General features: G+C 44.9%; 1 protein-coding gene and 3 non-coding genes across 4 annotated transcripts; all 4 read left to right on the top strand.

Annotated features, from left to right (window-relative positions):
• Nucleotides 1-8,883: 8,883 nt before the first annotated feature.
• LOC123405651 (polyubiquitin) lies at nt 8,884-11,383 on the top strand. Its single transcript, XM_045099262.1, has 2 exons — nt 8,884-8,997; nt 9,874-11,383. The coding sequence occupies exon 2, from the start codon at nt 9,874-9,876 to the stop codon at nt 11,245-11,247; it is 1,374 nt and encodes a 457-aa protein (XP_044955197.1). The 5' UTR covers nt 8,884-8,997; the 3' UTR covers nt 11,248-11,383.
• A 374-nt stretch (nt 11,384-11,757) lies between these two features.
• LOC123406646 lies at nt 11,758-11,853 on the top strand. Its single transcript, XR_006612307.1, has one exon. It is a non-coding gene; the product is annotated as a small nucleolar RNA snoR31/Z110/Z27 (small nucleolar RNA).
• A 135-nt stretch (nt 11,854-11,988) lies between these two features.
• Nucleotides 11,989-12,127, top strand: LOC123406674. The gene has a single exon (XR_006612333.1). It is a non-coding gene; the product is annotated as a small nucleolar RNA snoR2/U65 (small nucleolar RNA).
• Nucleotides 12,128-12,328: 201 nt separating this feature from the next.
• Nucleotides 12,329-12,422, top strand: LOC123406498. Its single transcript, XR_006612188.1, has one exon. It is a non-coding gene; the product is annotated as a small nucleolar RNA SNORD96 family (small nucleolar RNA).
• Nucleotides 12,423-14,442: the final 2,020 nt, after the last annotated feature.

Below are 14,442 nucleotides of genomic sequence, written 5' to 3'. Positions count from 1 at the left end.
CATATTTCCTTGTTCATGATAATCGTCTATTGTTCATGCTATAATTGTATTGACAGGAAACAGTAATACATGTGTGAATAAATATATCACAATGTGTCCCTAGCAAGCCTCTAGTTGGCTAGCTCGTTAGTCAATAGATGACCATGGTTTCCTCGTCATGGGCATTAGATGTCATTGATAACGGGATCACATCATTGGGAGAATGATGTGATGGACAAGACCCAATCCTAAGCGTAGCACTAGATCGTATTGTTCATATGCTAAAGCTTTTCTAATGTCAAGTGTCTTTTCCTTCGACCGTGAGATTGTGCAACTCCCGGATACCGTAGGAGTGCTTTGGGTGTATCAAACGTCACAACGTAACTGGGTGACTATAAAGGTGCACTACGGGTACCTCTAAAAGTGTCTGTTGGGTTGGTACGAATCAAGATCGGGATTTGTCACTCCGCGTGATGGAGAGGTATCTCTGGGCCCACTCGGTAGAACATCATCATGAGCTCAATGTGACTAAGGAGTTAGTCACACGATGACGTGCTACGGAACGAGTAAAGAGACTTACCGGTAACGAGATTGAACAAGGTATAGGTATACCGACGATCGAATCTCGGGAAAGTTCTATACCGACAGACAAAGGGAATTGTATACGGGATTGATTGAATCCTTGACATCGTGGTTCATCCGATGAGATCATCGTGGAGCAAGTGGGAGCCACCATGGGTATCCAGACCCCGCTGATGGTTATTGGCCGGAGAGGTGTCTCGGTCATGTCTGCCTGCCTCCCGAACCCGTAGGGTCTACACACTTAAGGTTCGATGACGCTAGGGTTATAGGGAATTGTTATACGAGGTTATCAAAAGTTGTTCGGAGTCCCGTATGAGATCCCGGACGTAACGAGGAGCTCTGGAATGGTCCGGAGGTAAAGATTGATATATAGGACGGATGGTTTTGGACACTGGAAGTGTTTCGGGCGTTGCCGGTAACGTACCGGGTCCACCGGGACCACCGGAAGTGGCCCCGGGGGTCCACCGGGACCACCGGAAGTGGCCCCGGGGGTCCACCGGAAGGGGACCACGACCCCGAGAGGCTAGATGGGCCAAGTGCGGGAGGGAACCAGCCCTTAGGTGGGCTGGTGCGCCCCCCACACTCAGCCCATGGCGCAAGAAGAGGGGGGAAAGGGGGGGAACCCTAGCGCAGGGGGGCCTAAGGCCCACCAGAAGGGTGGGCCACCCCTCCTCCCCTCCTGGTCGCCGCACCTCTTCCCCATCTAGGGTTGCCGCCCCTCCTAGGAGAGGGAAACCCTCAAGGGGGCGCAGCCCCTCCCCCCTATATATAGTGGGCACTTTGGGCTGTTGGAGACACCAATCTGCCTCTCCTCCGGCGCAGCCCTGCTCTAATTTCTCCTCCTCTCTGTCGGTGCTTGGCGAAGCCCTGCCCGGAGACCTCGTCTCTCCATCGACACCACGCCGTCGTGCTGCCGGAGATCTTCCCCAACCTCTCCCTCCTCCTTGCTGGATCAAGGTGCGAGAGACGTCACCGGGCTGCACGTGTGTTGAACGCGGAGGTGCCGTGGTTCGGCACTAGATCGGAATCACACCGCGATCTGAATCGCGCGAGTACGACTCCATCAACCGCGTTCTAGCAACGCTTCCGCTTAGCGATCTTTAAAGGTATGAAGATGCACTCACCCCTCTCTCGTTGCTGGTCTCTCCATAGGAAGATCTGAATATGCGTAGGAATTTTTTTGAATTTATGCTACGTTACCCTACAGTTCCCTCGTGATGTCAAATGTCACATGGAAAATGATGTTGCGACAGTCTTAACCATTGATTAGTACAATGAGAAAGCCACTTGGCTATGTATAGATTGCCAGCACACATAGCATTGCTTATGGGGTCACAGAAATGAAAAGTAGACAGGGCAGTTGCTGGTGGCCCAGTTTATGTAACATTGCACGTTCGCTTGTTGTGAAATGTAGGACAAGGGTGGTCTATAGTGCCATCTGTATGCATTTGGATTGGATTTATCCGTATTGCAGGAATTCAGAAGGTTCAGTTCCAACTCTGCTAGATGAACGAAATCTGAACTTAGGTTCTGCGAAAACTTCTGGAATTTAGAAGTGCGACTTCGCTTTGCTTAGTAGTTGATGAAGAAAGTTGAAAATAGAGGTTAACAGCTTAAGATCATTGCTTTTAGAACTGAAGAGATAAAATGATAATTTATTGCATGGCAAGTTTTGTTAGCATTCAATTATTATGAAAATTCAGTGGTTCACCTTGTGAGAAGCTAAGTGAAGAAACAAGTAGGTGTCCTGCCTACTTAATTAATCTTTTACCGTCTACACAACAACGCTTTAATTTCTTAATCATTTTGCATATGCGGGTTGAGAACACGAATGCGCATAACATTACAACTCCTACCTCCAGAATTATTCCCATCACCGACCAGCCATGAGAAAATGATACACAACACATGTAAAAAAAATAAAGCTTGCTATTTTCTCAGTTCAAAGAATAGAACCAAACACACACAGAACAAGCTAATGAGACGGTCTCCATACGCAAAGAAAAGGAGCACACACGTAACCAATTATTCCACACCAAAATGGACAAATATTGCAGCCATCAGACATACAGACCTACTGCAAGTAGATCTATCCAACAAACAAACTCCAGCGCACACATCTACAACACCCTTCCTTTTCATACAAAGCATAGCAAAGGAAACAAAAACCACAAGACCAAACTGTCACCCAGTCCCGCTCTCCATTACGTGCCTTTAACAGGATTAACATAAAAAAATTGAACGGGCATTACAGCGGGCGCGGCGTGCGCCGCGCTTTTCGGCGCTAGTCTCTACTATTAAAGCAGGATGTGCCGTCGTGATGGTTCAACCAGTGGGATGGTTCGACCTCTCGTTCGCTCCCCCACCTCCTAGCGCTGGCACTTCTACCGATTAAAATGAAACCCACGCACGCACCAAGCCCACACACGCACGTCTCGTACCGCAGATCCCCACCCACGTCTCCCATCCACACCCCGGAGCTCCTCCGCCTCAGCAGCGCGGCCGGGCTCCTCCCCGCCGCGTCTGGCGCCGTGTCGGACGTTGTGGTGAGGGTGCTCGACACCGGGATCTACCCGCTCAACCGCGGCTCCTTCAAGCCCGCCGGCGACGGGCTCGGCCCCCCGCCCTCGTCCTTCTCCGGGGATGCGTCTCTGCTGCCGCCGGTGGATGGCGCCGGGTTCTCCCGATCCCATCTATCTATCGAGAAAAATCCGTCGGTTGTCCAGCCCGAACTGCCGCGCCGGTTAAGGAACCCACACCAAGCCACCGAGGAGACCCTCGATCCAATCCGCGCCCTCGCCATCGCCGGCAGCCCCGTCCCTCTTCCCTTCGTCGTCCATCCCGAACCGTCGCGCTGCTGCGCGAGCCCATGCCCCCACGTAAATACAACGGCGTAAGCTGCGTCATCAAGGATTCGAGGTCGAGGGGTCCCTCGAGCCAATCCTGTCCCTCGTCCACGCCGGCGTCAGCGACCTCGCCCGTCTCGAGGGGGTTAGTTACTCGATTCCCTTTCTGACTCATATCCTGCAAGGCCGCAAGTATGTCATTGGCGCGGACGCTGGGTCGGACAACAACTGCGAGAGCTCATAGCTAGCTTATATGAGTCTTTGGTCGACGCCCTTCTGCCGCCACATGAGTCTTTAGTCGTCGTCTTGTCGCCGTTCTCTGAGTTGGCACCGCCGCCGCACCGCATTTTTCTTAGATAAAGGGAAAGAGCCGACTACAGCAAGCTTGTCATCCTCCCTCCCTCAGTTTTGTTTTTTACATCCTTGTCACAATATTGATATGTGTTTCTATTGTTGTCTGGATGAAGTGACCTGCCGTTGTTGTGAATGGAAGTGTTCCGCTGATGCAAATTCTTGTATGGGCAGAAGAAAGATAGAATTGACTTATGTACTAACTATTGTATAGATGTTGATGGACGTCACATGTCAAAGGAGGGTAACGCCAGATGTTCTGGAGGTGACGCACTCAGCTAGCAAGGAGCTCCGGGTCAAGGACGATGGTGGCTGACGAGCATAATCTGCTCGTTGAGGAGGTCATCCACTGTCATGCACATTCTTAGCTTCGGAAGAACTTGGTGTTATTTGATTTGGTTCCGTTCGATTTGGTTTGTTAGTTATGGTGGTGTTAAATAATTGGCCGAGGTCTTTTGTTTGGCAGGTCTTTACTCCAATGGATTGACTGCCAATTGAAGTAGGAGAGAAAGAATAAAATATATAATTGCATAGTTGGGCTTAGTTACAATGATTCCATGTGTTCTTGATCCCCAGATATGACTTACTTCTATATGTACTTTTCTTGGTGGTGGAACATAACTAGAACTAATATTTTGTGTGGTTTTACCATGTTTTAATTGTTGAAAAAATAGTATTGGATGCCCCTTTTTTCCTTTAACTATATGTCCTTCGTGTAATGCTCATGTTGCGTTGTTCGGCGATTGCTTCAGGTTTACAAGAAGAAGTTGGAGTAAATCCTTGTGTCTAGCTTCAATTTTTGGGCATGAATATCTACCCAACATATAAACTAAGTGATATACAAAGCATGTTCCATATATGCGAGATAATTTTCTATAGTGCAGAACTATACGCATAACCCTAGAACCCTTTACAGTCTGATGTTAATGAATAATCTTAATAATAAATAATGAGCTATCTATACCAGAGGATTTAAATGTTTAGCTTTTCATGGCTTAGTTAGAAATTGATGTGCCGTTCCAATGTTATAACTTGTTTTTCCTTATCATGCTTTTTCTCTCATTCTTGAGAGAAAGCATTCAAGAAAGTTTCATAGTTATGTAAATGTTTAAAATTTTGTAGCTAATGATTATTTACCCCTGTTTGCATGAATTTATATATATAAGTGATTCTTTCTCTTTTTCTTTCTTTTCCATGTCTATAAACTGCAGATATTGACTCTGAGATGAAATTTTCATTGTTCATGATTTAAATGTTTGACACAAGGCCGGAGCCAACAATGCTAGCTTCTTAATGCTGATTCATGGGTTGCCATGTCAGATGTTGCCCCTTTTAGACGGAGATGTTCATGTCAAAGGTGTCAATGGCACAGGTTCATCGCCATGTGAGGCCTCTCCTGTACCTACCTCATGAAGGTATGCCTCTAATACATTGAATTTTCACTGGTTATAATTCTTTACCAATGTAAAGTAGTTAACTGATTGTTTTGTTGTATACTCTTTGGGAAGCCATGCATGCATCATGATTTTTCTTTCTTTGTTAATCTCTTGAATACTTGTACCAGCTGTATATCTCTTTTTATACCACGATTTGTTTTTACATGTTTGAGTAGATAATGGTCCAGTGATAATACTAATACTGGTCAATTGATGGTACTAATTTCAGAAAGATCAGATGGATGCATACCAGTATCAACTATCAAGGGAGCATAGTAATTGCTTGTCATTCCTCATTGTGCGAAAGTTCATGTTTGTTTGCTTGATAGATTTTTTTTCATTGACTAACTGTGGTTTATAATTTAAAAATCCTCTGTATCTCTTTGTTGTTATTTGGTTCAGAATCTTCTACGTTCTTATGGCTGGCTGCCCGTAAGTAGTTAAAAATAACGATGGCTCTTCTACATTATTGATTCTATGGCGTCTTTGCAGGTGAGAAGATAGATGGTTGGTAAACGGGGGAAGAAATAAATGCCTTGATTGAATATAAATAAATGGATAATTTATGGGGCTTCACTAATGAGTAGCATCACACTGTCATCTGAAATTGCAGTAGTGTAGACACCCAGGTATGTATATGGAACTAGCTACGTGAGTCATGTACGCATGTTTTGGAATATATTTTCTTTCCTGATGAAGGTGACATAGCTTTGGCTGTACATAAGAACATGCTTGGAGGTGATTGCTAATTTAAAATTAATCTTTGTTGAAACTTTCATGTTCAACTGATTTTTTTTCTGGCCAGGAATTATCCAGACATTTTAACCAAGTAATTGATTTTTTTGTTCTTTGAGCTGCAGTTTGTTAATCAACTAGATACACCATTTTTTACAAAGGAGTCCCCTTACATAGCCTGTAGCCGCAATTCATATTTGTATGTCTTTTCCATGATACAATGATTTACTTTTTAGTTCTACATGCCTCCAAATTTGCTTTACATGTAACCATTGTGGTCTAATAAAGTTGAAAGTTTAGGCTTGTTTGTTTTAGATTTAACTTGATTGTAGAGGATAGTATAATGTGACATTATGATCTACATGAAGAGTGTACACACTATTATCTATTTCAATGTTTTCCAAATTCAGACTTCAGTGTGGATGTAGAGCTCCATGTGCGCCAATATAACTTACATTTGAATATACGCACCTTGCTTTTGAACTCTCAACTAGATTTGCTGTCTTTGGTAATTCTTGCAGAGTGTGGACGCACTAAAAATGTTGGAGATTTAAGGATGTGAGATCTTACATAAAGCCTTATATATTATCTTCGTGCCAATTGACCCGCTTTCTGCTGAATCTGTCGTGGTGCGCGTGTGAAATCTAGAAGCGGATGGCACACTGGAGTTCGGGAAGTTGTCTTAGCTTGTCTAAAGGTTAATATTTCTCTTTAGTTTTTATAAGCTTCTAGGTTATACTCTGATTGAACCATTCCTTTAATCTACTTTCTTCCACCTATGAAGTATGAACTAACACTAAGAAATTAGATTGTACATAGATTGTTGTTCCTGGCAAGAAGCAATACCTACTGTTTGTTTCTTTTTTGGACATGCTGCAACACATGGGCAAGATGGAGATTACACAAGTCGACTGAGGCATGAGAGGATACCATGAGAAGGCAGTCAGGAGGAAGCCTAGAGTCCTTCTCTTGAATTGGTCGCCAATTCAAAAGAAAATATTTAAATCCTCTCATGTTTAAAGCCTAGGGTAACGCCAGATGTTCTGGAGGTGACGCACTCAGCTAGCAAGGAGCTCCGGGTCAAGGACGATGGTGGCAAGATGACGACTAAAGACTCTAAGCGTCCAAAATCGTGGCCGGCCAGTATCCCTCATGAGCCCCTCTTTTTTCGTGCACGTAGTCATACTCCTCATTTTCTCGCTTATATATATATAGTGACTTGCATTTCATTGATGGAGATGAAGAGAGAGAAAGAAAAGAAAGAAAATGTGATCCGACATGGGGCGCGTCCTGCATGGCGGATTGATCAAATGCGTCATCTTCATATTTGGTATCAATGTGAGAGTTTGCAGATAGCTCGGACATATATGAATGATATGAGGGGCTGGTTAGATCACCTTTTTTCTTCTCCCTCCTGTTCGGTCACCGAGTGGAAGTGTCCGTGGACGTTTGAGCAGGATTCAAGGGGACCGGCTACAGGTGCTCTAAGATTATTATGTTTCATAGTATGATGTGTGTTAGCTGATTATATAAAAAAATGTGTGTTTGCTTAGTCGACATTAATGTTCTTGGTTAGCTCTGTGAGTAGCATTTTACTTTTTTTCTCGAAAGCCCGTGGCAACGCACGGGCGTTCTACTAGTATACGATAAAAGAGGTAGGGCGGTAGGCTAGTTCGGTCACGTTGATGATGCGTGGATAGCTGCATGCCTATCACGATTCATCTAGAAAAGTTGGAAACAGAATGCAGAATTCACGGATCAGTTGTACTTTACTGATTCCGAATTACACGAGCCAACTAACATCACACCGTAAAAAAAGTTAAAAAACCCCAGAAGAAACGAATCCCTGCGGACATAGTAGTCTTAGTATGTGTAAGAAAACACTGATGGGAAAATCTAAAGAGAGGCGCCACACCATAGCTCTCCCATGCAGCGGTTCGTATAGCCTCATGTACATGCAAAAATCTTATACATCATGCTTACATCATCATATTAAATGTTTTTTAAAATTTTAGAAATGATTTATCTCACAGATTAATAATTTGATCCGAGATTCGTCTTCGCCGTTAGGTTCGCCTCGACGAGACCTTCAAAATAAGATCTCATGTTGCCATGTTTCATTGATTTTTTTTCATCGTTCGTAGTTGCCACATTTATGTCATCGTAGTTGTCATCTTACGGGCGTACAGTTGTCACAAAAATTATACATAGTTACCGAAACAATAATTTTATACTTTTTAAGTATTACAGTGTTATGTGGAGCTAAAAGTGGTTATTAAAGTATTAACAATAAGCAAGTAAATGCATGAACCAGCACAAGTACAATGAATCAAGTTTTTAGTGAGGTATATCGACACTCATAAGTCTGATAAATAAGTTAATTTAATGTGAGAATTATGTGACAAATAATATGACAAGTAAGTATAGTAATCTGGCAAGTACCGATGAAAATAAAAGTTATCGAAACATAGTGACATGAGATCTAGTTTTGAAGACCTCGTCGCGAAAAAGTCAATGATAAAAACGAATCATTAATTAAGATAATGGATTAGAAAATAAATCTTTTTTAAATGTAAAATAAAAAATGATGTCATGTTTGTGTAATGTTGCATTTATGCAAGGAATAGATAGAAGGGAACCGCCGCATGGGAAGACTAATGTGCCCCTTCCTAGTGAACTCCAACGCTGATTTATTTTTAAGCATATATTCTCTTAACACGAAGATTGTTATTATGTGCGGTTAATAAAATACTATTCCTACAAGTATGAACCTGTCAAGTCAAAATTAGCTCGCTGGGATTTTATTCCGAGGAGTGGACGGCCGCAACGACGCCACGTCAACGAAGCAACACCGACGAGGAAGAGAAGAGCGTCACGGCACGGGCACGGGATTCCTTCTCCACCCCCGGCCCGTCACCACCCGCCATAAATACCCACCCACCGCCAACCCTGCAATCCGCACCACCGCTCCGACGAATGGAACCAACCAACAAATCCCCAAGCCAATCTCGTCTCCGATCGGCTCCGGCTCCAGCTCTCCTCCTCTGTTCCTCCCCCGCCGCCCCAAGGTACGGCGATTCCCTTCCCGTCTCCCCGTACCTTCTCGATCCACGTTTCCGTGGTGACTGGAGGATTATTGCCGTCGAATTTGGCCCGCTTCTGCCACGATCTGATGTTGCGGGAACGAAACCTGTTGTCCCGATCGATCGCTCGTGTTAGATAGGTGCGAAACCGTAGGAATCGTGCGTGTGGATGAATTCGTACTTGTCATTGTCCCTGTACATGTTGTGTTCTCCCAGATCTGTTCGTCTTCGGAACCTATTCATAATGCCGTCTGATCTCATATGCATGTTTTCTCTACTGGGACTTCCGTTCCCGCTTGATAGATTCGCTCAAGTCTTCATGATCGAGTCCGGTAGTAGCTTTGTGGGCCAGATCCGTCGCTCGTGGCGTGATCATATTCTTGTTGTGCCAGGATCGTCCTAAACTCCCTTATAGGTTGTTTTCTTAGAAGATGATAATATCCGGCAGCTGTATGGAGTCTTAGATAAAATATATCTGTGGATTTTCCGAGGTGCATGGTCTGTCAGTTCCTCTTTAATCATTGAGGAAAATATGCTGCTGCCCATTGTTTATTCTCTACGGCGTCATGTATAAAAGCCTATGAAATTATTTCGTATTTATAATGCCATTTTGCTTGCTCATATGCATGTTTTCTCTACTAGTTCTGTCTTTCTCCCTGTTAGCTCTGCTTAAACTCTTTATGAATGAACCCAATAGTAATTTAGTACACTGCCTTTTCTGTTTAATTCATCAAAAAAATATGGTGCTGCTGTTTGTTTATTTTCTATGGCTTGTTGTGTACAAGCACTAGTATTTATAGTGTGGGTTTGCTTGGTCTGCTTCTTGAGGCTCACCATCCTGTTTGGGATTCTTCTCTGCAGATGCAGATCTTTGTGAAGACGTTGACAGGCAAGACCATCACCCTTGAGGTCGAGTCGTCTGACACCATCGACAACGTCAAGGCCAAGATCCAAGACAAGGAGGGCATCCCCCCGGACCAGCAGCGCCTCATCTTCGCTGGCAAGCAGCTTGAGGACGGCAGGACCCTTGCTGACTACAACATCCAGAAGGAGTCCACCCTCCACCTTGTCCTGCGCCTCCGTGGAGGCATGCAGATCTTTGTGAAGACCCTTACTGGCAAGACCATCACTCTGGAGGTTGAGAGCTCAGACACCATCGACAACGTCAAGGCCAAGATCCAGGACAAGGAGGGCATCCCTCCGGACCAGCAGCGTCTCATCTTTGCTGGCAAGCAGCTGGAGGATGGCCGTACCCTTGCTGACTACAACATCCAGAAGGAGTCTACCCTCCACCTTGTCCTGCGCCTCCGTGGAGGCATGCAGATCTTTGTCAAGACCCTTACTGGCAAGACCATCACTCTGGAGGTTGAGAGCTCAGACACCATCGACAACGTCAAGGCCAAGATCCAGGACAAGGAGGGCATCCCCCCGGACCAGCAGCGCCTCATCTTTGCTGGCAAGCAGCTTGAGGATGGCAGGACCCTTGCTGACTACAACATCCAGAAGGAGTCCACCCTCCACCTTGTCCTGCGCCTCCGTGGAGGCATGCAGATCTTTGTGAAGACCCTTACTGGCAAGACCATCACTCTGGAGGTTGAGAGCTCAGACACCATCGACAACGTCAAGGCCAAGATCCAGGACAAGGAGGGCATCCCCCCGGACCAGCAGCGCCTCATCTTTGCTGGCAAGCAGCTGGAGGATGGCAGGACCCTTGCTGACTACAACATCCAGAAGGAGTCCACCCTCCACCTTGTCCTGCGCCTCCGTGGAGGCATGCAGATCTTTGTGAAGACCCTTACTGGCAAGACCATCACTCTGGAGGTTGAGAGCTCAGACACCATCGACAACGTCAAGGCCAAGATCCAGGACAAGGAGGGCATCCCCCCGGACCAGCAGCGCCTCATCTTTGCTGGCAAGCAGCTGGAGGATGGCCGTACTCTTGCTGATTACAACATCCAGAAGGAGTCCACCCTTCATCTTGTCCTGCGTCTCCGAGGAGGTATGCAGATCTTTGTGAAGACCCTTACTGGCAAGACCATCACTCTGGAGGTTGAGAGCTCAGACACTATTGACAACGTCAAGGCCAAGATCCAGGACAAGGAGGGCATTCCCCCGGACCAGCAGCGTCTTATCTTTGCTGGCAAGCAGCTGGAGGATGGGCGCACCCTTGCCGACTACAACATCCAGAAGGAATCCACTCTTCACCTGGTGCTCCGCCTCCGAGGTGGTCAGTGATTGCCCTGGGTACTCTGGTGGGTGGCCCCTGTTGCTCATGTGAAGTGTCAGTCTCGTTTGTGTCAAGTTCTACAGTGTCTGGTTTCATGTTTCATGGATCATCGAGTCCCAGTGAGATGTGTTGGTTTCGTTTAAACAGTCATGGATCATCGAGTCCCAGTGCGATGTGTGTTGGTTTCGTTTAAACAGTTGCTGGTATAGCAGTACGGTCAAGTATGAATAAGTGAACTTTGAACTAATCTGCCTATGCTCATTTTACTGTTGAAATTGATATCTTCCGGTTGAATTGGTTGCCTCTAACTAGTTTTATTCTTTTGCGGCTTTTGTGGTTGCCCATCTGAACTGTAGCTTCAATTCCATTCTACTTAGGTTCATTTATTATTTGGTTCTATTATGTTCTGTACTTCTGTGGAGTTTGTTGTGATGAGGACAAACAAGCTTCTTTGCCTTTTCTACCATGGTCATAGGAACATGTCTTTCTTTTTCTTGTTTAATTTGATTTATGTGTTCAGTATCAGGTGATGAAACCTTGAAACAATCTTAGGACACCTTCTGACACAGTGCTGTTATCCTGTGAATGAGAAGTCTATATCTTCTGATGATACTAAACGCATATTGTTTGGCTCCCTTTATTTTTCTTCATGTTGGAATTACAGTCAAATTTTGAAGTTTAGCTGCAAGTTCTTGGTTTGACTTTGACGTGCTTGTCTTGGTTGGGATCCCCATCAGTATTCTAATCTGGGCCTAATGGTCCTTCTCTGGTAGCTACATGCATTGACCAGGGGATCTATAATTGGGCGCAGAATCAGTTTTCACGCTTCGATAGGAACCTGAGATTCATTCCAGTTAGTCCACGGAGCCTATTTCTGTGATTAAATTGCCTCTCTACTATAGTTTGTAGTTGATTTGTTACTGGGAGAAGTATGGCAATGATGAGACCTTATCCTTCCTTGGATGTCTGAGGGCATGTATGAGTCTCATCTTCTTTCTCTTTTGTTTTCTTTGGTTCTCATCTGCCTATCTTTTTGCTCTTCATACTGTTGTTACATGTTTTTCCTGGATATTGTGTATATATATTGGCAGACGGTGATAAAAAGCATGAACAAAGCACACCATCTTTCAGGACTGATTGGTGTGCTCTCTGTGCCATGCTGTCAAATCTGCAATTGACGTATGCCCTCCAGATTTCTTTCAAAAGATAGTTTTATATTCTTTGGCTATGTTCCTTTTTCTGGAAACAGATATGTTGAAATTTTAGAGACCTGGATGTTTGTATCTGTTCATGTTTGTCCGGTGATGAAGAACATGTTAATAATATCATATTTCGGGACTGATTGGTCGCTATGTATCCATGCTACCATTCTACAATTTCTGAAGCCAAATCGAACGTCTTGTCTTCTTATAGTCGTAGTTATTGCATCATCTATTCTTGAGTACTCTATATATTTCCACAAACCTTGGATATCTCCCTTTTTGTAGCATGAACTCACATCCTCAAATGTTCTGTTTTGTCAGCGCACTTATGCAATCATGAGTTCTTTCATACGTAGATTTGGTCAATTCCACAATTCATGCTCTTAGCTTCTGTATCAACAGTCTGAATAGCATGTCAAAAAAAAAAAAACAGTCTGAATACCACTTATTTTGTTTGTTCCGAAACAAAGTCTGGGGATTCGTTTTGTTCTTTGTTTTGGTCTGGCTTGCCCCTTGATGAGTCGACCCCTTCTCCGTGGCTTGGTTTTCGAAGGATGGGGAGCTCGAGTCGCTCTGTCTACTTTAGATACATTCTTCTTTGGCACCTACGTTAGAAATCGGAGGTATTTGACCCCCAAAAGGGATTGTAATTTTCTGTGGTCGGAATGCTCCTGTGAAATCGTTCTGAAGATGAAATGCTATATTAGCTTTGTTTATCCTGCTGCGTTCAAATATGATTTGTTCTATAGTAGCCGATTGAAGTGATTGCATCAGCCCGCTTGTGTTAAATTCTTGTCTGCCTTGGGAGTGTGTAGGTTCGGTAAGGAACATAAATTCTTGTCTGCCTTGGGAGTGTGCCTGAGTTGGATTGTGAACTGCATGCGGTCGATGCTTCTAGTTCTGTACTCTTGAAGTTCTCGATGCTAAATTTGTCATCAGTGAACACAAACTGATGCATTTCCTATCTAGTTTCGTTTTCATGAGAGGAAAACTAGATATTTTGTGCATGCTCGTTCGTGTAGATCAACGTGTCAGTTGTGGGTCTAGCTACATAACCTCGAACTAACCACTCTTAATTTGCAACCATCAACTTGAAAACCGGTTGTTCCACACCTTTATCTTGTCACTCGTTTTAGGAAAGAAAAAACCCTACTTGTTTTTGACTTTTGACAGGGCAACATCATGTCAGCTTTTTGACTGCCCCGTGGTCAAATTGAAGCTGTTTTAAATGTTGTTTCACTTCTTCCCTTCTCTTCCTTTCACGTTCTTCCTCACGACCAAGCTGTTTTAAATGTTGTTTCACTTCTTCCCTTCTCTTCCTTTCACGTTCTTCCTCACGACCAAGCATCGAGGAGAGCGTGGGCGCCCATGAAGTTGTGATTGTCAAACCAGATGCTTGCTGAGAGCAACTCCAGCCGTTTGCCCCCCCCCCCCCCCCTGCCCAACGCGTTCGGCGAGTGCCTTTTGGCATTTATGTCGGTGTTTTCTTCGTCCGGGGGTGAGCGAGTTTCCAGCCACACCCTTAGGTTTGGTTTTGGTCTCAGACGTCAACAAATTCGAAGTTGTCAAAAAAACGTCATTAGTTCAGTGATCATCATATCATAAGCCGGCGATCAGCATGTCACAGTTCGGCAAACACACCCATTAGTTTGGCAATCAAAAGGAAGGAACACACCCATTAGTTTGGCGATCAAAAGAAAGGAATCGTAGACATGAAACGGATCAAACGGCTGGCTCCATTGTTGCGGGACAGGTCGGGGTCGGTCTGCGCGTGGGCGTAGTCGGGCTCGGTGTTGGCGTGGTTTCTGTGCTCGGGCTTGGCGTCGTCGTTGGTGTTGCCGTCGTGGTCACTGCCGATGCGGGCATCTGGTTTAAGATGAGACCAAGTCTTCTCAGGCTTGAATAACACCTTTCACAATTTCTCGTGAGTAATGCGGAAAAAGTTTCATACTGTGGCCGGACCGGTCGGATTGTAAGCCCACATCGAAGTAGCTCGACGTT

The sequence above is a fragment of the Hordeum vulgare genome, chromosome 6H, assembly GCF_904849725.1.
Source record: "Hordeum vulgare subsp. vulgare chromosome 6H, MorexV3_pseudomolecules_assembly, whole genome shotgun sequence".
NCBI classification, from domain to species: domain Eukaryota; kingdom Viridiplantae; phylum Streptophyta; class Magnoliopsida; order Poales; family Poaceae; genus Hordeum; species Hordeum vulgare.
Note: the sequence above shows the minus strand (reverse complement) of the source record. Positions and strands in the feature narration are given on the sequence as shown.

Coding starts and splice junctions, on each gene's coding strand:
- LOC123405651 (XM_045099262.1), top strand. CDS start 9,874: ATGCAGATCTTTGTGAAGACGTTGACAGGCAAGACCATCACCCTTGAG.